Here is a 25,139-nt window from a genome sequence, read left to right as displayed (position 1 = left end):
CCCAGGGATGGAGCAGCACACCATTGTACTAGGCACTGTACAAACAAAAAAGGAAAAGACAATTTTCCCAATTGTATAAAGGGCTCTAGAGAAAAATCTGAATCAAGGCAGGCATTCGAGTGGGTAGTTTTCTTTCTGATTTTTCATACAATTTCACATTGTTGGAGAAACACATGGTGCAGAGACCTAAGGGGTCTTTAAGTAGAAATGCCTGTTTTAGAGACGGGTCTGAACTAAATCCCCAGTCTGAACACATGCAAACTTTATGAAAGTGTGGATCTGGATCCAAACTTCATAGTTAGCCCTTATCTTAATAATGGCTGAAACCCTGGATCTAAGCACCTTTTGGGCTTTAGAGAAATGTGGATCTCGATCTGAATTTTCTTGGTCTCATCTCATCCTTGTTTGATAAATAATCTTCTTTATCTTATGGAGGAATCACGATTTAAAGCACAGATCTAATGATAACACATCATTTATCATCCCTATGTAATACTAGAGAACTTAATCTAAAAGACAGTATGCATATAATCCATGGCAAGTTTCATATATGTACTGGAGAGCAGACATCCAGAACCAAAATGAGTCATGAGGGTCTGAAAGCAGAATTTTCCCTTGTCTTGATTGAATATTGAACTAGGATGACCGTTTTTAAAACTAGAAATGCTTCTTACAGCACAAAGTTCATAATGAACAAAATCTGAGATTTCTCCAATTCATTTGTATTCCCTTAGCATTAGTATTGTAGCATGTTACTGTGTTGATTGCTTATGGTGCATACTTCACATGCAGCTGAATCACAAATAGAAAGAGACAATTAGACAACACCAACTATAGTACTTTGCTATGTCTCAGTAACACCTTTTCTGCTCCTAGCATTCTTCATAGTAACAACTTACTCTAACACAAATTGCAACTGGAGTATGCACCCACTGGACAGCACTGTGTAGAATATAAACCTACAGCTCTTAAGCGCTGCACAGATACTTAAGCTATCTAAAGTAAAATACTTTTAAAATGATGGCTGTTGCTGACCCTCTTAAATGCAATGATCAGTTGTTCACACCATTGTTATTTAAAGGCACGTTGAATCAAAGTATATCGATAATGGTTTCTGTACCTGATTGTGATAATCTGCCCAAAGTTCAGTTCAAAGTTGTTAACCTGTGCGATGAAAATTGCAGCCAAAGCCTCATATAAAGCAGTCCCATCCATGTTAATTGTAGCACCCACTGGGAGCACAAATCTTGTAATACGCTTGTCCACTCCATTATTCTCTTCTAGACATTTAAATGTTATGGGTAGGGTGGCAGAACTAAAACAAGAAAAAAAGACAATATACATACTCATTTATATAATAATCTTCTATACTAGAGAGGAGTAGGCCTGAAATAGTGTCCAAAAGCATAAAAAATTAGTCTATGACAATGAATTTATTCAGTTATATCAGCCTATGTTGTTCATCATACCAATAATATTATAGCGTAGATTTCTCAGACGTAGATATTGTTTTAACTTTGTGGGCCTAGTAATTACAGCAGTACCTCCAGTGATATTTGTAAATTTCTTCATGGCAGAAAACCATCTTTTCTAATGCTGCATGGTATTTGTGTAGACTAAGGCCCTCTCATTGACATCCGTTGGAGATTTGCATATGGACTGCAGGATCGGAAACATTTTGGTCAGATTTTATTTATAATTGGGATTTAAAATTTCATAGCGTACCTTGAAGATGTTCCCAAAGCTGTGATCAATGCCTGCAGAAGTCCTCCAATAAATACCCAAGGGTTCTTACGAACAACCAGGAAGTAGAGTAGTGGTAGAACAATAATAGCATGAATGAGCAAACCAATGATAACTGTTACAGTGTACATGGCAAGTTGTCCACCAATCACACCCATATCTTCCATCTCAACAATTTTCCCAGCAATCAAGAACATGATACCAAGTGGGGCATACCTACAAATAAGTAAGCAAATCAATATGTGTGAACAAATAGATGTTTGTTTGTGAACAAAGTTATACTGATATAATGACCATAAACCGTCCTGGACCCAATTCAAGATCCTGGGCAGTGGCAAGTCAACCTGGTGGAGGCTACAGCAGTGAAAGTGGCTGCAACACTTGCATGGCTCTGCTGGGGTCAGGGACAGCAAAGAGGAGGTCAGGAACAGAATGCAGTCAGTCCATCTCCCAGCCATCGACAGCTGATGGACTCCTGTGGAGTCCTGACTGCCATTTAAAAGCCACTTTAAACAATTCCCTGAGGATTCCCCCTGTGGGGGAATGCCTGGGTTGTGTAGGGCTGGCGTAGTGGCTCCTTTGCTACCTGCCTCCTGGTTCCCAGTGCTGAATGTGGTTGGGGAAAGAGGTACAGCCAGAAAGCTATTAGGTTTGGCTCATGCCAGGCTGCTTCAGTCCATAGGCAGCTGGGCATAGGATAGGTAGAGCCACCTGGAGGCTGATTTTATGATGGAGACTGTGCACATGGCTGGGGCTTTGCAAAAGTAGCTTAAACCACTTTCCTCTGCTGTGCCAAATACTACTCAGCCAGAGCTGAGGTCAGGTTCTAACACTCAATATGGCAACCTGCTAGTTAAGGTATATAAAAGATAATCTTAACTGCAGCTGGACTTTTCACAGGGTCTTATTTACAAAGTTGTTACCTGTCATTTTACTACACTCATGTAAAATAACGTAACTTGATTATTACATTGATTATAACATTACTCTCAGCAGCCATCAAACCCACCTTGAAGTTTTCCCAATGTAATAATTCTCTCCCCATATTTTAAATTCTCAAACATTTCCAGTATAATAATAATAATTAATAATGTTTAGAGATGTGATTGTAAAGGACAAAATATATGAAAAAAATATTAGAAATTTTTATAAAAAATAAACTTTATAGCTTTGCATCCATTACTTAAGGAGTTTCCATGACACTGGAGATGTATATGTGTGTAAGATGATCTGCTGTAGCAAATGAGGGAAGATGTCATTTCATAAATGAATTGTTGTATTTGGCCTCTGACTGAGAAATGTTGCATCTTAGACTTTGTAAAGATTTTATGGTAACCCTTCTGAACAGGGATTTCATTTTTATTTGTCTGTGGAATACCATATAAAAACTAACAACAATTCACAGGAGAATGAACATTTGTGAATAGTAGTGACATATTACTATGCTATGCACATTGCAAACGCAAATAGTGTTCTGAACTAATGAAAATAATGGGCATATTGTTGATGAATGGGATTGTGACAAGGTGCCTATCTCTTCCTCCCTATAGAGTTAGAGGGAAGGAGTGATAAGAGTTAGGTATGGTAAGAGAATCTTTATATGCCAAGAAAACTCTGTCATGGACTCTAAAGAGTATATTTACCTCTTAATGGTAATGACAATTGGAATTACTTACATGCATCAAGAGATGAATATACATTAAAATATTTAGATCCTTTTCAGATGATCAGTGTGCAGAACTCAATTTTAAAACATTATGTTTAGTTATAAATAGCTAAACAGGTATTATCCTTCAGGACTGGATCCTCAGCAGCTGTCAGTTGGGGTAGGTCTAGTGAAGTCAATGGAGCTATACCAATTTTCAGCAGCAGAAGATTCTTAGATTCATAGATTTTTAAGGCCAGAAGAGACCATGATGACCTCACTGTACATTAAGCTGTGGGGGCATTGTCTGGCTTGAAGGAAAAGATGTGTGGCCCTTTTTAGGCTGGAAAGGCTGCCCCCCTGGAAAGACTGCTGAGTGTGAGAGTGACTTGCTGCAGTAGCTTCAGACCAGGACAGTGTGCTGACCCATCCCCTGCCCCCAGTGACTGGAAAGAGAGGGAAGACTATTTAGGTCCGTGCTGATGCAGGAAAAGCCCTCTTTTTACCTGGATCAGGTAGAGCAGCACCAATCCTCCCACCCCCAAGAAATAGTTAAATACCAGGTTTTTCATGATCCGCTGTGCGGAGGACGCCAGTTGCTCCTTTCTCAGGGGTCTCGGAAGGCATTTTTCCCATACCACCAGATTGGCCAAGGCAAGGTGGGTTTTTTCACCTTCCCTTCAGTGGGTTGGGGGCTTAGTTGGGGCAAACATGAAATGACGGTTAGGCTACAATGTCTTGACTCATTATGTAAATGTGGGTGGATATCTAGTGCAGGTATTCAATAGGGAAGGGATACAGTGATCATATAAAATGGATTGGTAAAGGATTTAAAGGAGATATTCTTTAAATGAAGAGAAGGGGGGCTTCAGGGCTCCTATGACTAGCACAACAAGGAGCCAACCCCACCTCTTTTATAGCCCCTCTTAATCTACATTTGAGCGGCAGAGGTGGTGAGATTCCAGCAGTTGGTTGGCTGGGGACCAGGATGGGTAAAGGGGGAGGGCTGATAGCAGCGCCTCCCCCTCAGATATATGTAAACGATTATGGAATTACCTGCATTGTACACTTTTATCTGCCAGGTACTCACTGACATTTAGGAATAAACGTGTGGCCTAATTAAATCACAGCCAGTCTCTCCTGTCCTCCTTCCAGCAAAGCTGAACAATGAATTTCTAATCTGATCTCCTACAAAACACAGGTACTCAGTATCCAGCACATGCTGGTGCTGAATGTTCAAAACATTTTGACATAATAATTTAACATAGCACTTAACAGAGGCACTTACCACATGATTAGAGCTACCAATCTCATGATAGCTTCATTAAGGCTATCAAAGAAGTGTCTTAATGGCTGCCCTTGCTCCTTCATGTTCCCAATCACCAATCCGAAGCTTATTGAGAAGACCACCAGTCCCAGTGCATTCACTCCATTTACGGCACCTGGAACAGGGATCACCTCCTCTTTCATTCGAGTTAGGGTTTCCATTGCTTCTGATACATTGTTTATTACGGAAGCCACCACGGATGTTTCATTGGGTGGAATTGCTACTCTAAATATTCTCTTGTCATAGTTTGTTTTGAACTTAAAAAAAAAGAAGAAAAGACAGAAAACAGAGTGACTTACTGCAAAAACAGATGAGTACACTTGTCATTTATCACTCTCATGTGAAACTAGCAGTATTACTTCCCAATTTTAAAATGTCTTTTGAGTTATTAGTTTGTGTCATATTTAGGGGTAAAATAAAGTTTTAGGGTGAAATTCTGGATCTCCTGAAGTAAATGGAAAACCTCACATTGGCTTCAGTGGAGCCAGCATTTCATCCTTATTTTCAAGAATTCATGTGCTCAGATTAATATTTCAAACATACAGCTTTGATGAAAGTTGTATGCTTGATCAAAGCTCTATGTTTGTCAGAGATATGATTTTTGTGACAAAACTGTGTCTTTTAGTTTTTGTTTTTATAATGAGTCATGATTTTTTCACTGAGTTTGCCTACTACTCAGCAAGACTTCCATGAATTGGCCTTTTTTGGCTCTTTATATGCTTTTAAACTATTGATTACAGATATTTCATACTTTTCTACTGGAAAAATAAATGTAAGGATAATATAAGTATCATGACTTTTCCTTTTTTAAATACTGAAATTAGGACTTTTACATATTTTTTCCCTAACAAAGCCATGAATTTTTCTCTCTCTTTTTAACCATTTGTTATTGATTTACCTCTTTGTTTACAAAATAATTTTGTTTCGTGTGACCACTGACATCAGGTGGACAAATGAGATTCAAGTTCTCAGCATTCTCCAAATCTTTGCTTTGAAAACAATATTCCACAATGTATTCATTTCTATTTTTCCCAGGATAATTTCATATCCTGCATATTTATATCTGTACCAGAAAACAAATCACAGCCCTATCCTGTCTAAACACAAGGAACCTAATTTTCATTTACATAAAGGCATCTTTACACCTCTCTGGCTAACATTTTTTAAAAGCACCTAAGTGACTCAGGAACTTTTATCTCATTGCACCCAATGGTACTTAGGCATCTAAGTCACTTAGGCAATATTGATAATTTTACCCCATTACACCTACCCACTGATAATGAGGATCAGACCCAAGGAATTCAGTATTATTAATATTATTAATAGTTCAAAACTATTGCAAGACTTTGGAAGTTTTTAAGTGAAATGAATGCACAGTTGGCATTCTTGTGACTAAGAACAGGAACCTGAGTGTAGGGGAAGAAAAGAGTTCAACTGGTCTGAGGAATGGTTAGATTCCATACATCAGACACACACTCTTGATGCACTGCTCAAGAATATTTGCTTAACCATTGCAGTCAGGAAGGTGGATTCAGTCCTTAACTCCCAGTGGAAGTACCTTTCTGAAGATTTAGTGGAAACCTTTTATACAAGGACACATTTGTCAAAATAGTCAGATATTCAAGGGTTTTAAATAAAATTTGTAAAGAAACCACTAATCACTAATCATGCAATCTGAGAAATGGAAATTACCTAGAATTTATAATTAAAGGAATATTATTTATTTGACTCAGTAATATCTCGCCAGGTACCATCTAATGTGGTACTTCAAACATTTCCAACTCTTTTTCCATGCACCTAGCAATGGTAATTGTGACTTATGTATTTGTATTCTTGCTTTTAGGGGGAAAAAAGTGCCCAGGAGGCTTTATGAAAGCAACAGGTCTGCAAGCGGTGAATGTGCAGGAGTGGTGGGTATGTAAATTACACAATCATTTTTTTTTAAATTAGACTTAGGAGACACTGAGTTAATGTCTTCCATCTTGCACCAGTTCTCAAATTCCATTTCAATAGAGGGAAACACTTGATCCTTTATTAGATAATATTATCTTTAAGGGCATGAAATAGGGTATCAAGTTCAAGGACCGTACAGAGAGATTCAGAACTCTTCTGCTGATTCATCCTGATGTCAGGTGCTAGAACCCTGCACAGATGTAGAGCTTTTCTTCTGACTCACCCTGTCAGCCAGATTATGTCATCCTTTTAATGCCAGACCAGGATATGAAAGGGTCTGAGTGGATAATGGGTGTCATTCTGAGGCACAGAAAACTAGGGTGTAAGACACAGTATTAGTGCAGGGAAGAATTCTAGTTGGTCTCAGGAGAAAATATAGGCTGAAAATATAGGCTATATATATTTTATTGTTGCCTTTTAGGTTACAATCAAGGAAACCCCAAGAAGAGGGTAAGTTTGGCCTGAAGCCAATGAGTGTATTGTGTTAGGAGCAGGGTGGGAACTCCACCTGCATACAGATAGTGTCAGGGCAAGATGAAACAGCTTCTTCACAAAGGGAGTAAATGTAGGAGGTCTTGAAATCGATGATGGAATTGCTGAGTCATCAGCATCAACCGCAGGCTGCTGTTCAACAAGTCTTGCTGCCATTTATGTAGGAGTACCAACGGCAGCAACATTTCCAGGAGCAACTGCTTTGAAGTCTCTGTGATGGACTGTGTTCATTGGTGGCATCACCTAGTGGTTAGGGGGCTAGGCCTCTGCTTGCCCCACCTCCAATATTTCCCCTTGGCTACAGTCATGATCCTTCAGTCAAGTCACCCATCAGTCTTATTTATTTGCAGGTTGATAGAGTCCTAAGGAAGTCATGGTGTCCCCCACCCTCAGGATTGGGGGTGAGGGAACCTTTAGTCTATCTATTGATCCCTGTGGGTGTCCAATCCCTGCTGCAGGATTCTAAAGGTCTATATCCTCTGCTTCCTTCCCCGAGGGAGAGTCTGGAAGTGAGGATTTTCATGCCCTTCTTAACAAGCGGGATTCGGAAGGGAACCCAGGCCCCCTACTCCATTAGTCTGTGGCCCAGAGTCTTGTAAGAGGCACCAATGTCCAGCACCCAGGACTGCCTTTAAGCTGTCTCCCCAGACCACTTCCTACCACCCACTCTCTCACCAAAGCCTTGCAGTTTGCCTCAAAGTAGTGAAAGAAGAAGAGAATAATTGAACCTTCAGCCCCTCTGGGCTCAGCAGGCAGGCTCTTTCCCTCAGGGAAAAGGTTTCTGCAGAGCCCTTCTTCAGGAGCTCTCAAGATAGCTTTTTCTCCCTGCCCTATCAGGTCCCTTCTGCTCCACCTCCAGCTGGCACATGCTTTGCAGGTGGGGCTGGATAGAGGCACCTGGGCCCTGAGTTTCTCCTTAACCCCTTTAGTTCCAGTGTGGGGTTTATACAACAAATCACAGTCTCCTTAACTGAGATGCAGTGCCTGAACTGTTAATAAATCCCAGCCCTTTTCAGTCCAAGCTGGGAACCAGAAGATGGTCACTTTTAAGTAGACAGCTACTGCATCTCAGTGGGAGGATGACTAGGTTATCTGTGTGGGCCCTTATGTGAAGGGAAAGGCACAAGCTATATATTGGGGGCTGGGTGAGGATATTTCTATAAATTACAGTGTTAAACTGAACTCTGGTAGAGTTCGATCAAAGTGACATTTTAATGTCTTACTTCCTGATGCTGCAAGTCTTTATTCTTTTGACTATTTCTTCAATGGGACTACTCATGAGAGTTAAGGCTATTCATGTAAGAAAAGCATTGCAGGACTGGGGTATCAGGAAAACAAGGTTGTTATATTTTTGGCAGTAATACACCATGTCCAAGTTACCAATACATGATGGGCCAGAGATCCTCACAAGCCGATGGAGCTATGCTAATTTATACCAGCGGCGGATATGGCCCCTTCGTTTCAAGGTAGAGCCTTTTTTCCCTTGATAGCATTATAGAGATTAAAATAATGGCATTATTGGACTTTTGCAAACTATGGTGTTATTTCAGTAATAAATAATATATTTCAAGATGAATTTTAATTAAATTATCCTAGTATGAAAACAAACAGTATTGATTGCCTTACATACTAAAATGAATCATCACTGTATTTGGTGATACAAACCATTGAAAGCAATTTGATTTGTATTTACTGCATAACATTTAAATTAGCAAACTCGTACTAGTGTAGTCGAACACTTCAGTAATCAAATTGCAAAAAAGATAGTGACATAAAATGGTTACTATTAAAATTCAGTTTTTAACAACAGAGGTAACACCATGGTATGTGAGATAATGCAATTAGAATATAATGTAAATTTGGTGACTCGGATACGTGGTATAACTTTTGGTGAAATATTTTTTAATGGTGACCATTGTACCAGCTCAAACCTCCTAACCTGCCACTACCAATGTGAAATACACTATAAGAGCAAAAATGAGAAACACTTCTGTTCCATTGTGCAGGGACTTGCAGGAAAGAATAATAATAAATGGATGAACAGGTGCAGAAAAAATACAGTTAGCAGGATGAACCTTGCCATTCTCTTATGTCAGACTTTCTTGATTTCCAACATTAGGTGCCACAAATTTTTCTTTGTGATACTTCAATAGGCTTCAGGTTCCACTTATTTTCAAGTGAAAACCGCTAAAATGCTGACCATCCCACAAGCTCTTGTGCTTCCTTTCCTTCCCCATGGCCATCCAGTTCATCTTGGTCTCCCTCGCCCCTGTGACATAGCCTCAGAATGTGAACCCCAGCTGCAGGTTGCTAATTCTTCTGGGTCATACCATAGCCCTGGTCTACACTAGGACTTTAGGTCGAATTTAGCAGCGTTAAATCGATTTAAACCTGCACCCGTCCACACAATGAAGCCCTTTATTTCGACTTAAAGGGCTCTTAAAATCGATTTCCTTACTCCACCCCTGACAAGTGGATTAGCGCTTAAATCGACGTTGCCGGCTCGAATTTGGGGTACTGTGGACACAATTCGATGGTATTGGCCTCCGGGAGCTATCCCAGAGTGCTCCATTCTGACCGCTCTGGACAGCACTCTCAACTCAGATGCACTGGCCAGGTAGACAGGAAAAGAACCGCGAACTTTTGAATCTCATTTCCTGTTTGGCCAGCGTGGCAAGCTGCAGGTGACCATGCAGAGCTCATCAGCAGAGGTGACCATGATGGAGTCCCAGAATCGCAAAAGAGCTCCAGCATGGACTGAACGGGAGGTACGGGATCTGATCGCTGTTTGGGGAGAGGAATCCGTGCTATCAGAACTCCGTTCCAGTTTTCGAAATGCCAAAACCTTTCTGAAAATCTCCCAGGGCATGAAGGACAGAGGCCATAACAGGGACCCGAAGCAGTGCCGCGTGAAACTGAAGGAGCTGAGGCAAGCCTACCAGAAAACCAGAGAGGCGAACAGCCGCTCTGGGTCAGAGCCCCAAACATGCCGCTTCTATGATGAGCTGCATGCCATTTTAGGGGGTTCAGCCACCACTACCCCAGCCGTGTTGTTTGACTCCTTCAATGGAGATGGAGGCAATACAGAAGTAGGTTTTGGGGACGAAGAAGATGATGATGAGGAGGTTGTAGATAGCTCACAGCAAGCAAGCGGAGAAACCGGTTTTCCCGACAGCCAGGAACTGTTTCTCACCCTAGACCTGGAGCCAGTACCCCCCGAACCCACCCAAGGCTGCCTCCTGGACTCAGCAGGCGGAGAAGGGACCTCTGGTGAGTGTACCTTTTAAAATGCTATACATGGTTTAAAAGCAAGCATGTGAAAGGATTACTTTGCCCTGGCATTTGCGGTTCTGCCTTTGCAAAAGGTTTCTGGGGAGGGCAGCCTTATTTCGTCCTTCATGGTAGGACACTTTACCACTCCAGGCCAGCAACACGTACTGGGGAATCACTGTAGAACAAAGCATTGCAGTGTATGTTTGCTGGCATTCAACCAAAATCACGCGGTGGGAGGAGGCAAAATGCGACCTTGTAACGAAAGCACATGTGCTATGTATGTAATGTTAACAGCAAGGTTTACCCTGAAAGAGTGTAGCCACTGTTTTATAAAATGTGTCTTTTTAAATACCGCTGTCCCTTTTTTTTTCTCCACCAGCTGCATGTGTTTCAATGATCACAGGATCTTCTCCTTCCCAGAGGCTAGTGAAGCTTAGAAAGAAAAAAAAACGCACTCGCGATGAAATGTTCTCCGAGCTCATGCTGTCCTCCCACACTGACAGAGCACAGACGAATGCGTGGAGGCAAATAATGTCAGAGTGCAGGAAAGCACAAAATGACCGGGAGGAGAGGTGGAGGGCTGAAGAGAGTAAGTGGCGGGCTGAAGAGAGTAAGTGGCGGGCTGAAGACAGGGCTGAAGCTCAAAGGTGGCGGCAGCGTGATGAGAGGAGGCAGGATTCAATGCTGAGGCTGCTGCAGGACCAAACCAGTATGCTCCAGTGTATGGTTGAGCTGCAGCAAAGGCAGCTGGAGCACAGACTGCCACTGCAGCCCCTCTGTAACCAACCGCCCTCCTCCCCAAGTTCCATAGCCTCCACACCCAGACGCCCAAGAACGCGGTGGGGAGGCCTCCGGCCAACCAGCCACTCCCCCACAGAGGATTGCCCAAAAAAAAGAAGGCTGTCATTCAATAAATTTTAAAGTTGTAAACTTTTAAAGTGCTGTGCTTAAAGTGCTGTGTGGCATTTTCCTTCCCTCCTCCACCACCCCTCCTGGGATACCTTGGTAGTCATCCCCCTATTTGTGTGATGAATGAATAACGAATGCATGACTGTGAAGCAGCAATGACTTTATTGGCTCTGCAAGCAATGATTAAAGGGAGGAGGGGAGGGTGGTTAGCTTACAGGGAAGTAGAGTGAACCAAGGGGTGGGGGGGTTCATCAAGGAGAAACAAACAGAACTTTCACACCGTAGCCTGGCCAGTCATGAAACTGTTTTTCAAAGCTTCTCTGATGCGTACCGCGCCCTCCTGTGCTCTTCTAACCGCCCTGGTGTCTGGCTGCGCGTAACCAGCAGCCAGGCGATTTGCCTCAACCTCCCACCCCGCCATAAACGTCTCCCCCTTACTCTCACAGATATTGTGGAGCACACAGCAAGCAGTAATAACAGTGGGAATATTGGTTTCGCTGAGGTCTAAGCGAGTCAATAAACTGCGCCAGCGCGCCTTTAAACGTCCAAATGCACATTCTACCACCATTCTGCACTTGCTCAGCCTGTAGTTGAACAGCTCCTGACTACTGTCCAGGCTGCCTGTGTACGGCTTCATGAGCCATGGCATTAAGGGGTAGGCTGGGTCCCCAAGGATACATATAGGCATTTCAACATCCCCAACAGTTATTTTCTGGTCTGGGAATAAAGTCCCTTCCTGCAGCTTTTGAAACAGACCAGAGTTCCTGAAGATGCGAGCATCATGCACCTTTCCCGGCCATCCCACGTTGATGTTGGTGAAACGTCCCTTGTGATCCACCAGAGCTTGCAGCACTATCGAAAAGTACCCCTTGCGGTTTATGTACTCGGCGGCTTGGTGCTCCGGTGCCAAGATAGGGATATGGGTTCCGTCTATAGCCCCACCACAGTTAGGGAATCCCATTGCAGCAAAGCCATCCACTATGACCTGCACATTTCCCAGGGTCACTACCCTTGATATCAGCAGATCTTTGATTGCGTGGGCTACTTGCATCACAGCAGCCCCCACAGTAGATTTGCCCACTCCAAATTGATTCCCAACTGACCGGTAGCTGTCTGGCGTTGCAAGCTTCCACAGGGCTATCGCCACTCGCTTCTCAACTGTGAGGGCTGCTCTCATCTTGGTATTCATGCGCTTCAGGACAGGGGAAAGCAAGTCACAAAGTTCCATGAAAGTGCCCTTACGCATGCGAAAGTTTCGTAGCCACTGGGAATCGTCCCAGACCTGCAACACTATGCGGTCCCACCAGTCTGTGCTTGTTTCCCGAGCCCAGAATCGGCGTTCCACAGCATGAACCTGCCCCATTAGCACCATGATGCATGCATTGTCAGGGCCCATGCTTTCAGAGAAATCTGTGTCCATGTCCTGATCACTCACGGGACCGCGCTGACGTCGCCTCCTCGCCCGGTATCGCGTTGCCATGTTCTGGTGCTGCATATACTGCTGAATAATGCGTGTGGTGGTTAATGTGCTCCTAATTGCCAAAGTGAGCTGAGCGGGCTCCATGCTTGCCGTGGTATGGCGTCCGCACAGAAAAAAGGCGCGGAACGATTGTCTGCCGTTGCTCTGACGGAGGGAGGGGCGACTGACGACACGGCTTACAGGGTTGGCTTCAGGGAGCTAAAATCAACAAAGGGGGTGCCTGTACATCAAGGAGTATTTCAGGCAGGACTGCACGGAGGGTTCCAATAAGAAATGGTGCACCTAAGTTATCCTTGTTATTGGAACAAGGAGGTTAGCCTGGCCTCTGATTGATACATGGCTAGATTTACCTCGCTGCACCTTCTCTGTGAGTGACTGCAGTGTGACCTAGAGGAATGAGTCCCCTAGACAGGGGAGGAGGCAAATGAGTACAAAACAAATCTGGTCTATTTCTTGTTTTGACCCACTCCATCTATCTTTTACATCTTTGGCTGGCAGCAGACGGTGCAGAAGGACTGCATGCCATCCACATCTCATGGCTGCTCGGCAGAAGATGGTACAGTACGCCTGCTAGCCATCCCCATCTCTTGCCTGCCTGGCAGAAGATGGTGCAATACGACTGCTAGCAATCCTCATCTCTTGCCTGCCTGGCAGAAGATGGTACAGTACGACTGCTAGCAGTCCGTATCGCCTGCCTGCTCACCATAAGACGGTTCAATAGGACTGACTGCAGGACTAAAGAGAATGACCTGGTCAAGTCACTCCAAATGTAGTCCCTGCGCCCATGTCTGCCCAGGCGCTCCCAGCCGACGCGGCCAGGAGCACCTCGGACACGATGAGGACGACTACCAGTCGTATTGCACCGTCTGCTGCCAGAAGGCAAGGGGTTGCTGCTACTGTGCAGCAAAGCCGTACCGCGTCTGCCAGCACCCAGGAGACATAGGGTGACGGTTACCTGAGCGGGCTCCATGCTTGCTGTGGTATGGCGTCTGCACAGGTAACTCAGGAAAAAAGGCGCGAAATGATTGTCTGCCCTTGCTTTCACGGGGGGAGGGAGGGAACGGGAGGCTGACGATATGTACCCAGAACCACCCGTGACAATGTTTTAGCCCCATCAGGCATTGGGATCTCAACCCAGAATTCCAATGGGCAGCGGAGACTGCGGGAACTGTGGGATAGCTACCCACAGTGCAACACTCCGGAAGTCGACTCTTGCCTCGGTACTGTGGAAGCGCTCCGCCGAGTTAATGCACTTAATGCACTTAGAGCATTTTCTGTGGGGACACACACACTCGAATTTATAAAACCGATTTCTAAAAAACCGACTTCTATAAATTCGACCTTATTCCGTAGTGTAGACATACCCATAGGCTCTTCAAATTTAGGGGAGGAAAAGAAATGAAGGGATCAGGGTCAGAGACAGAAGGCAGTGCCAGGGATCTATTAGAATGTCACGAGTGAGAGAGAATATGGGGATTATGAATGGAGAAGAGTTTGAATAAATTCATCTAAGCTTCAGATAAGCACCCGAGCTATCTGGATACTGACTGGAACTGAATCTTTTGAGATTCATCCACTGCTAGTAGAAACCGCAAAAACAAGTTGTCAATGTACAGTGGAATGAAGACTGACACTTATCACATGGATGTACACAACTAGTGTAAAGACTCACACAATTTGGTTTAACCCTATGGGGCTAGCAGTGATCTGAACCTGTTATTGGTGCACTGGAAGAGATGCTGAGAGAGACAGGGAGGAAGTAATATATGTGTTCTTCCACAGTGGGAGAAGAGAGTAACGCAAAAAACAGTGACCTAGGCAATTCCCAAACATCTAGGGAAGTGTATTGCCTAGATTAGAATGGGATGTTGGTAGTGATGATGAACTGCCTGAGGAAAAGCAGGGAGCCAGAGCTGGTAAAACTGATTTATTGGGGAGGGGGAGAGCACTTTATATTTCCTGACAAAATCTATGTGTCAGCACCTTTCTTTCCAGCGTGACACACCAGGGCAGTGTGGGTCTTTGTCCCTCTCTAGTGCCTGGTCCACATAAAAGTCCACTATAGGCTCCCTCAGCCTGTGGGGCTAGAGCCCAGTGGTGGGGGCCTGACAACCTTGTGCTACATTTTTGCTGGGAATTTGTTGGCAGGGTTTTCCCAGCTCTGACGAACATCCCACGCATGCACCCAACAGGAACTGAGGAGGGCTTTTTTGCCCTGTAGTGACTCCCCCTGCCCACCAGTGGCTGCTATGGTGCTGGCGCTGAGTGCAGAGAGACTGTCTGCTCCACCACTCCTCTTGCTGGTGCAGCTCTTGTGGAGATACCTGCCGGCAGAGAGGGGGAGTGCAGGGAGAGGAGGCAGCAGCTTGTTGCCTCGGGGTTTTGCTGATAGAGCAGGGAGGGGGACAGAATAGGAGGTGGGGGTGGTCAAAGGGCTGAAGGGTGGAAAGGAAAGCGGAAGCAAGAGCAGAATGGGGATTATGTTCCCGGATTACGTTCCCCTTTCTCCTGCTTTCCTCAGTCATGCAAATGGAAAACAAGCGTCCACCTCAAGGAAACGAGTCACAGTAAGGACAATATAATGTCGTATATCACAGTATTGTAGCATACCATTAATAGTTGATATATATGTGAGCATGGGCTGTAGCCCATGAGAGGACGGAGTACAACATTTGGAAATAACTGGTCTGCTCCACTGCTGCTTAATAGAGCTACTCTTTTAATTCAAAGGTAAAGGCTCATGTTTCCAGTGCTGAAGGTCATAGATTCAAACCCCAATGATTCAAACAGAATCATTATACAGTACTTCTATGTAAGGCAGGGGGATAAAACCTCAGTATATTTCATTACATTATTTCCTGTGTGGGCTAGAAGGATAAAGAAAGAAAAGGCTCTAGTGCATATTCGGCAAATCTCTTCAAGCAAATACATTCATTTTTGAAGGAGACAACGGAGCTGAGAACCGTGTGACCACAGAATTCACCACATAATCTTATTTTTCAAAAGATTATCACAACTGCTTGATTTTGATGCAGATTTGATGCCAATTTGGATATTGAGTTGTTGGCAATTATGGTTTCCATATTTCTGCAGCCACACATCATTGTAATCTCTTGGGAGCAAAGGATTATGAAATATATGTATCAGAATTTTCAGTCTTTATGCCAATATTTAGAATGTTAGTGAACCGGACTATGCAAGTTAAATAATACCTTCTTCACAAGTCTTCTGAGAAACACACCAAAAACCCTTAAGGTAAGTTTTTGAAAAGAAGTCTATAGGGCCATTGTATTTTGATGTCTAAATACCTTTGTAAATCTGGTCCATAATTACTTCTGCTGTGAAATGGATTGATATTTTATATTACAGATTTGATGATAAAATAATTTCTAGTTTCTAAAAGTTGCACTGTATTGTATCTATCTTACTTGATTTGAAGTTCAAGGGTATGATTTAAACATTAATAATGCCGATATGGACAGATTTAAAGAGATGCTTTCTCAGTAAGCACAGTCTAATGATGAAAGGGACCAGCCAGAAACAATTGTCCTTAAATATCTCCTATTTATTCAGCTATTTCTGGCAACTCTTCTATACTGTAAGTAAATTGTGAAGCATGGTATGTTTGTCAACAAAACCTACAGAACATTTTTATTTGCATAACAGTTCTTGCATTGTATAGAGTGGAAATTGTGCATTTAAATAAAAATTTAACTCTCATACTTAAGGTAAAATCTCCTTGCATATATTGGGTTTAAAACAACTAATATGAACTATTTTGCTGTTCACTGCTATCAGTCATTTAAACTAGCCTCATTGAGGTGTTTGTTCAGAACTCTTTTCCACGGTAGCTTGGAGTGTTACTGAGACTATTTAATAAGACTAGACCCCTTGAGTGCTGAACACATGAAGATGAGACATTTTAAAGATATTGTAAGGCATAGAGAAGCCTCAAGATACAGCTATGGCTCCAGGCAAAGTTTCTGATACATAATGAGGGGTTCTCAGACTGGGGGTTGGGACTCCTCAGGGGATTGTGAGGTTATTCAACGGGTGGGGGGTCACGAGCTGTCAGCCTCCACCCCAAATCCCGCTTTGCATCCAGCATTTCTAATGGTATTCAATATATTTAAAAGTGTTTTTAATTTATAAGGGGGGTTGCACTCAGAGGCTTGTTATGTGAAGGGGTCACCAGTACAAAAGTTTGAGAACCACTGCACTAATGAATGGTGTATAGCATCAGCTAAAGATGAGAAACTGCAGTATCAGAAAGAAATAATCATATTCATGGCAATATATATGTATATGTAGAAAGCTCACTGTATTCATGTATTGCCCTCCAAAGTTTTTTAAGGGAATTTAAAAATCTCACTAGTCTCTTTTATTTTTCCCTTTTAACAGGAATGTTGGTTAGGGCTAGACTACAGGTGGAGGAACACAATAAGTAACAATTAAGTGGCATTCCTGCCTTATCATCAGGCAGTAAGTGAGAAGTACAAGCAATGCTTTATATTAATTTGACCTATATGCTTTGCTTTTGAAGTGTGCAGAGTTGGCTCCTCTACTTCCAACCTATGTTCTTTGCAGACTTCCCATGTGATATTCCTGGATGTGTTCCAGCCTTTGTACCAATAGTACATTGATTATTCACCATCTCTTCATCCCCCTGAGCCCAATATTGTCTTTGAAAAGAAAATTCTCCATTGATTTTCATTAAGCTTGCCTTTGGCTCATGAATCACGCAAATCTGGAGAAGTTTTAATTTTTGAGCTTGCTGGCCCAGGTGGGTTTTCCCAGTTCTCACAACAAGTACCACTGTACAAATGAACAAAAACAAACACCCATTTTAGTTCATTTTCTTTAGCTGAAAAATAATAGTGCATGTAAGATCCATGACTGCTGTAAGGACAAGCAAAATCATTGGCTGTTCCTTAAAAATACATTAATAACATTTCAGTCTTTAATTTACTACATGAAAGATACCACACTGGAGTTTCAATTAGAAATAACAGCACATTTTTACCTGTTTAAAGCAGGCTTCCACCAAGTTTGGAGGGAACATGTTTCTGTGAAAAGGAGAAAAAATGTCAGAAATATTAATCACATTCTAGCAACATATTAACCAGTAGCTCAGCTGATGGGGATAAACTGATTACTGAAGGATCACTAAGATGAAAAAATACATGTGTATATGTTATAGTGAATAGGGCCTCATTTATAGTATTACCTTATTACCTTTTCAGGACAAAATTTTGGATGGTTTGGGCAAGTGAGTAAAGAACTGTGTTTCAAATCCTACATAACAGAATGTTGGTGGGTTTGCCAAATGAACACGATTAGAGGGTCTGTACTGACTCTTTTTTGGTATAGGTATTTATTAAAATGATCTGCATACAGATTAACTTTGCTCAATATGTAATGCAACTCCGCTTCTTTTCAAATGAAAACTGCTGACATTTTGACAGTCACACAATCTAGGGTATTGTGATTACTAAAAGGGAATAATCAGTATGTTTTCCTAATTAGAGCTGGATGAAATTTTTTGACCAAAACATTTTTTTCAGCAAATGATGCAGATTCAGTGACACTTAAACATTTCACACATTCACGTCAATTTTGCCAAATTGTTTCAGTAAAAAAAAAAAAACAACCTAACAAAATTCCCCCCAAAATACTGAAACATTTTGTTTTGACACTTTCCAAACAAAGTGTCAATTTTTTGATCTGTAATGACTTTTTGTTTTGAAAGATCCTTTTATTTTACTTTTTTTAAATTAAAAAACATTAATGTACAAAAATGAACAAAAACGTTTCATTTTGTTTGACCCAAAGCAATTTTTTTTTCAGTTTTCAGTTTGCCTAAAATTTTGAAAAATTTTATTTTTCATTTGATCCAAAACAATTTTTTTATTATTTTTTGCAATTGCCAGCAAACTGAAAAATCCGTTCATACAGCTCTCTTTCTAATGTTTAAAGTACATTTGACGTGGCATACAGTATTTTAGAGTAATATTTTATACGTATTACAAGTGTTTTTTCCACAATGCTGAAATTTAATTATCTTGGTGAGTGAAAGCCTCTTCTTGCTCCATTCTGGAGACCCCCTTCCTGGCAGCCTGGGTCTCGGAGGCCTCCATCCATGTCTGTGCTCTGTGACCCTCTCCGCTGGAGTTAACAAAGCATGAACTTCTTCTGAATTTCTTGGTGGTAAAGCCACTGGGTTCACATTCATTATCTGCTTCCCCACTTCCTGGCACACCTGTGGAACATCGGTTGGACAGAAATGGCACTGCAGAGTTTCTTTTAGCTTGGAGAAAACAGGCTACATTGCTTCTGCTCCATTCTTCCATGCATTTTATCTACTTTCCCCTAGTTTCTCTCTCTTCTCAATGCAAATTGAGCAGAGGTAACCATATGGCCCCAAAGCAGGGGCCGCCATGTAAAGGAAGATGAATGACTAAATGAATAGATTCAGGTGGAATGAGATTCTTGTTGGAGATGGGGGTAAAGGAGAGGAGAGGAACTTGGTGTTAGAAGATGTAGTATGGGGGCAAGGAGAGGAACTTGTGGAGGCAGTAAAGCAGGTTTCTGAGCACAACATTGCTTTGAATTTTAAAAGCAGTTTCTTTCCTTGCCACTTTGTTCGGCTGCTTATTTGAAAGTACTTACTGTGCTAGTTCTGTATTTTGTAATGACACTGTTGGCATCACCAGCTTCAAATGAAGTTTGGCTAGTTTAGCTAGTCACTGTCCGAGATTTTCTGTGTTAATTTTCCTTGTGATGTACATCTAAATATTGCTGTTGTTGCCATTGCTACAGAAGATGTACAATATAATAGCCGTACCTGATTAAGTCAAGAAAGGCATCTGCTGCTGTTACTTGCATAATTTTGCCTTCTCTGTGCATATTTTCCTTTGTACCTTTCCCAGGGTGGATGATAACCACAATGATTATGCCAATTATTACAGCAATGATCGTAGTACTCATGTAGTAGACAATTGCTCGCATTCCCATCTTCCCTGATGCTTTACTATCCAGGGCAGCCGTTCCTAATAAATTTAAGCACAAGGACATTCACCTCATAAAACTGTGCGTGAAGATTGTAAACTCAGCAACCTGAGGCTTTGTGAGAGGAGTTCTAATAACAAGTACATTTAAAGCAACCAAAGTTATACTGGCCTAGTAAAACTACTCTGTTCCTCTTCACAGGTAGTGCTGCTATTGTTACATCCCCCGCCCCCCCATGCTTGTTATTACATAATTATCTGTTAGGAGAGCTTAACTCTCCTCTGAATTATCTGGTTTTAGCAACTGTTGGAATCAGGATAGGGAACTAGAGTGACCATTGGTCTGATCCGATGTGGCAATTCCTTTGTACCACAGAGATAATACATTGAGTTTTGGTTATCAGATTAAGTGTAATCCAAAAATGCTTCATAGAAATCTGCTGCACTTAATCTGGAATGGCAGGGAAGAAATCACAGAGTATCTTCAGACAATATTGGCTACCTGATGTGTTTATAGAAGTGTGGGTGCATGGAGTGCCGTTCTTAAATGTTTAGTACAATGACCTGGGTTTACCTCTGGCCCAAGCCATGGGAGATTCAAATAGATTAAGTGACATTAGTTTAATTCAGAAAATCCTTGCGATTGTATGAATTAAACATTTGGAGTCTTTTGTAGGCATCCCAAAAGTTTGAGATATTAATCCTAACACTTGGCTGATCTTAGTGCAATTCTGATTTAATGTGGATACCAGGGTGCACAATGTGGCATCTACTTAATCATCTGTTGACTGGGTTGCACAAACAGGGTCAGATTGTGGTTTTCAAGTGGAGGAGCCTTTCTGTAGTAGGAGGCCAAAGAGGAACTGTGGCTCCCTAAGTAAGAATTTCCCAAGGATCCTAGGAAGTGCACAGTTGGGGTGGTTGATCCATCATTCTTTCAACAGATATGGTTACTGCTCCTCCTGTAACCACTTTAAGGGGTGAAACGCCTTCCCAGTCTGCATTTGGAATGCTAACACAGCTATTTAAAATCAGTAATAATGCTTCCATTGAATTTGTACCTACCACCTGTGGAATGATGCAAGGGATGGGCAAGGATCTCTATACCCTCTCCATCTCCTCCTTATGGACTCATATAGTGTTGGGCACTATCTAGCCTAGGGTATCTACTGTTTTTGTCTGTCTGCCTTTCTAGATTCTTACATTGATACCAATCACCATAGTATCTGAGCATTGTCTCTTCATTTATATCTGTCTTTGAATTTATGAAGTACAGTGAAAGGCACCCATTTTGTGCTCAGAGAACCTATCTATCTCATAGGTAAAACATGCAACATATAAAAAAGGGACTGCCATGAATATAAAGAATCTGAACATAAATAATATGCAAACCTAAAACAAGAACCATAACCTAGTTAAACTGATTAGTTTTTGTAAAATTTATTATACATTGTAATTGCTGTAAATATGCACTGTTTGGAGTTACAAGGGAATTACCCTAGATGTACACTGATGTAACTAAGATCAAAAGAGAGATCTGGGTTCCATTCCAGGCTCTGCCATAGACTTCTGGTGTAAATTTGATCATGTCACTTAGGCCTAACCTTTCATTTGCACTACCTTTTTTATGTAAAAATTGCACCCACAAAATGTTGCAGAAGAAGATTGCTATACTGACATCTTTAACTGCCTGCATTATACTTCTAATGCAAGGACAAAATTTTACAGGCACAAATTGCATTGTCAAATGGGAATCCAACCTTTGGAATATATGGCCTGTCACTCCTCTGTGCCTCAGATAATTTGAGGTAATAATGGGGTAAAATGGGGTAATAATACTTGCCTATGGTACCTCACTGTGATGTTGTGAAATCTAATTCCATATTTGTTATGTGCTTTGAGATCCTTGTATGTTATATACTAGTGAGTTCAAAGTATTACTATTGTTGTTTTAAACAGGAAGTAAATCATAAAAACCCTTTTATCTAGGAATGGGCATTGCTTTCTCCCCCCCCCCCCCGCAAAGTTCCACAAAAGAATTCAAATATTCACCCTACTTTACTAATATGTCTAATCACAAACTTAGTAATTGTTGGCCCTTTCTGGTTCCATAATGCACATGTGCAATTTTTATACCAGATGGGATTTGTTAGGATTATGTTATTTTTAGTTCTTCAATGTGATAAAAAATGTATAATTAACAAAGATAGAAAGAAAATGTGAGATTAACAAAATCAAGAATAAATTTATATTCACTTTTTAAGTCAATTTGTTCAAAACTTTGCTTATGTATTTTGAGTTTAAATGATCATATGTTCTTATTCCCCTTGTACTATATTACAAAACAAGTAACAGTATGCTGTGTATTTTTTTCCTCTGCATTTTAGCTAAGATCAGGTATAGTCTCTGTTATATCCTCTGTCAGGAGATACTGTCCTGCTCTTGCCAGGTGACTGGGGGCTAATGCTGAGTGCATTTACTCCCGGAGATTTTGTAGGTTTGGCCTCTTGATGCTTTTATAGGTTTTACCGTCTCCTTGTACCACTGGCCAGATACCCCGGGACTGAGTGGCCTCAGCTCCCAAAGTCTGTGGGAATTGGGGCTGCTCAACACCTTTCTGGAGGTGATCAGCACTTTTGCAGAATCAGACCCTATGATCATATTTCATTGTTGGACTGGCATGGGGGGAGTGTGATGAGCTGGATTTGTTGTCTTACAGTACGTCTACACTACAATAAAAGACCTGTGGCTCAGCTGCAGCCGGACCAGGTCAGCCGACTCTGGCTCATGGAGTTTGGGCTGCTGGGCTATAAAATCGCAGTGTAGATGTTTGGGCTTGGGCTGGAGCCTGAGTTTTGAAATGCTCCCCTTGCAGGTACTCAGAGCCCAGGTTCCAACTCAAGCCTGAATGTCTACACTGACAGGTTTCAGAGTAACAGCCGTGTTAGTCTATATTCACAAAAAGAAAAGGTGCCACAAGTACTCCTTTTCTTTTTGTGAATGTCTACACTGCAATTTTATAGCCCTGTAGTCCAAGCTCTGTGAACCTGAGTCTGCTGACCTAGGTCAGCCCTGGGTCTTTTATTAGAATGGACATACCCTAAGGGGCTGATCCAGAGCTCAGTGAAGTCCATGGGAGTTTTTTTCCATTGGCTTCAGTGGGTTTTGGATGAGACCCTGAGTAGGTACCAGGAGTCATATTCTTTTCTGACTAAGCTGCATTCCAACTTGGCTTCCTCTTCCGCGTTCATGCTGTGATGTTGCCTTGTATTTAAGTTGTTCTGGTCTTATTCCTGCTCTTCTTCTTCAGACAAAGGATTTTCGAGTTTGAGGCAAGGAGGGACTGACTGCTCTGCCCCCTGTTCTTGACCTTTAAGAGTACTAAAATAAATGTTCAAGATAGAGTGTTGAGAGACAAATATTAACAAACGATCATGTTTCGCTATATGAGGAGAAGGCAAATTTCCACCTCACAGCACCTCCTGGGCGGTACTGAGTATCCTCACCTCTTACTGAAGTAATTGAGAGCAAAGGGCACTCAGCACCTCATGAGAAGCTGCTGGCACTTTGCAGGATTGAGCCCAAAGCTTTCAATAGCTTTCATCGTGTCAACACTAAAAAAATTATCCAAAATAATTCAGATTTTTTAAAGCAAGAAAGAATGAAAGCTTTTATTTTCTTAATTATTTTTAAGGGTTGATGAAGCTTCTTAGGGCTGAATGGGTCTCTGGCAAAGTCCTTAATGGAGAAGCAATAAAGTTAGCTCTGAGGCTTTTATGTGTCACAGGCCATTGTGTACATATTCTTTTCTTCCATAGAAAGCCAGCAAAAGCTCCCATTGTTCTGTGGAGATGTATGTGCCCCTTTAATCCTGCTCGCAGCTCGCTCTCCCACATGGCTGCTGGCTCTCAACTGCTTTGCCATCTCATTCATCTCTGCTCCATCTTCTTCTTCTTCGTATGCCCTCCCCTTCCCCATGGGCCTGGGAAACTTGCAGGCCCACTGGTCACCATAAACAAGAATGCCTTGATGTTGTCAAGGCAACCGTGAGCAGAGTGCCGGTAATTTTTGTATCCACACACACACAGGCTGAATGGGAATCATGTTTAGGGGAAAAGAGGTTTCTAAGATTCAAAACAAACCCAAATTCCTGCCCCCCACTTCACATACTCTCTGCCCCTTTTCTCCTGAAATGAGTGTGAATCAGTCATACTGTGGCTGAAATAAAGACATAACACGCAGTTCTCCAGAGTGCTTGGAACAAAGAGCAAAGCAGTACATCACTCCCTAACAAAGGTGCTAGAGAGGAAATTGAACAAAATGTTTTGAGAACTAGGAAAGGTAGCAACAAGTATGGTAATTGAGAGAGAGTGCAAAGAGTTGCAGTTAATTATGGGCATACAGTAATTACAGACTGCACCTTACCAAAAATGGTTGACTACCAGCCACTATTTTATTCCTTCCCATCCAGATCACAGCCATACAAATTAGCCTAGGGCTGTGCTTTGGTGATTTTCTTGAACCCAGTTGGATTATTATTATTTATCATTATTATTATTTATCATTATTTTCTTTTCTTAATCATTGCAAACAGGGCTCAGTAAAGTTGTTCTGAGATGGGTGTAAGCTAATTTGTAGTTTTGTGTTGTGATAAGGTAAAGAACTAACCAGAGACTGCACTGAATACAGCAGGTATGATTACCTGCCTTGTAAGCCTTGTAAGCAGGTGGCATATGTGTTGCATTCAGTCCAAGGAAAAAAAGCTCTCAGAGACCGAGTATGGGCTCTTGAGAACAGAGTGGCTGAATTGGAGGAGCTAAGGAGACAGAGAGATACACAGATGAGACTTTCTGGGACACAGTAGACCGGTCCCACCCCAGTCTGACAGCCTCTGACAGTGCCGTTGAGGAGGATGAAAGTCTCGGGCAAGGAAAACATCAAACTGGAATAGAGGGAAATGATCCCATAGTTGGGACCCTCCTTTCAGATGATGTCATGGTATCATCTCAGAGTGAGGATACTTCTCAAGGGGAGGGAACCCAGTTATTAGGAAGCAACAGGTAATAGTAATGGGGGATTTGACTATTAAAAATATAGATAGCCGGGTTTGTGATAACTGGGAGATCCTCATGGTGAATTGCCTGCAAGGTGCAAAGGTTGCAGATCTCTCGAGACATCTTGACAGACTTATGTGCAGTGCTGGGGAGGAGGTGGTCATGGTAACAATGACATGGGAAAAGGTAGGAGAGAGGTTCTGGAGACCAAATTCATGCTGTTAGATAAGAGATTAAGGTCCAGGACCTCCAGGAT

At 42.1% G+C, this 25,139-nt stretch overlaps 1 protein-coding gene across 1 annotated transcript in view; it reads right to left on the bottom strand.

The window, feature by feature from the left end:
• The window catches only part of SLC1A3 (solute carrier family 1 member 3), a 92,244-nt gene that overhangs the window by 5,719 nt on the left and 61,386 nt on the right, over nucleotides 1–25,139 (bottom strand). The window contains exons 4-8 of the mRNA XM_048850011.2: nucleotides 19,667–19,871; nucleotides 17,846–17,888; nucleotides 4,677–4,972; nucleotides 1,726–1,959; nucleotides 1,121–1,315 (exon numbers count right to left, since the gene is read on the bottom strand). Of these exons, the coding sequence (XP_048705968.1) occupies nucleotides 1,121–1,315; nucleotides 1,726–1,959; nucleotides 4,677–4,972; nucleotides 17,846–17,888; nucleotides 19,667–19,871 (973 nt within the window). The remainder of the gene's footprint in view (nucleotides 1–1,120; nucleotides 1,316–1,725; nucleotides 1,960–4,676; nucleotides 4,973–17,845; nucleotides 17,889–19,666; nucleotides 19,872–25,139) is intronic.

This window comes from Caretta caretta, chromosome 5, assembly GCF_965140235.1.
Source record: "Caretta caretta isolate rCarCar2 chromosome 5, rCarCar1.hap1, whole genome shotgun sequence".
NCBI lineage: Eukaryota > Metazoa > Chordata > Testudines > Cheloniidae > Caretta > Caretta caretta.
Note: the sequence above shows the minus strand (reverse complement) of the source record. Positions and strands in the feature narration are given on the sequence as shown.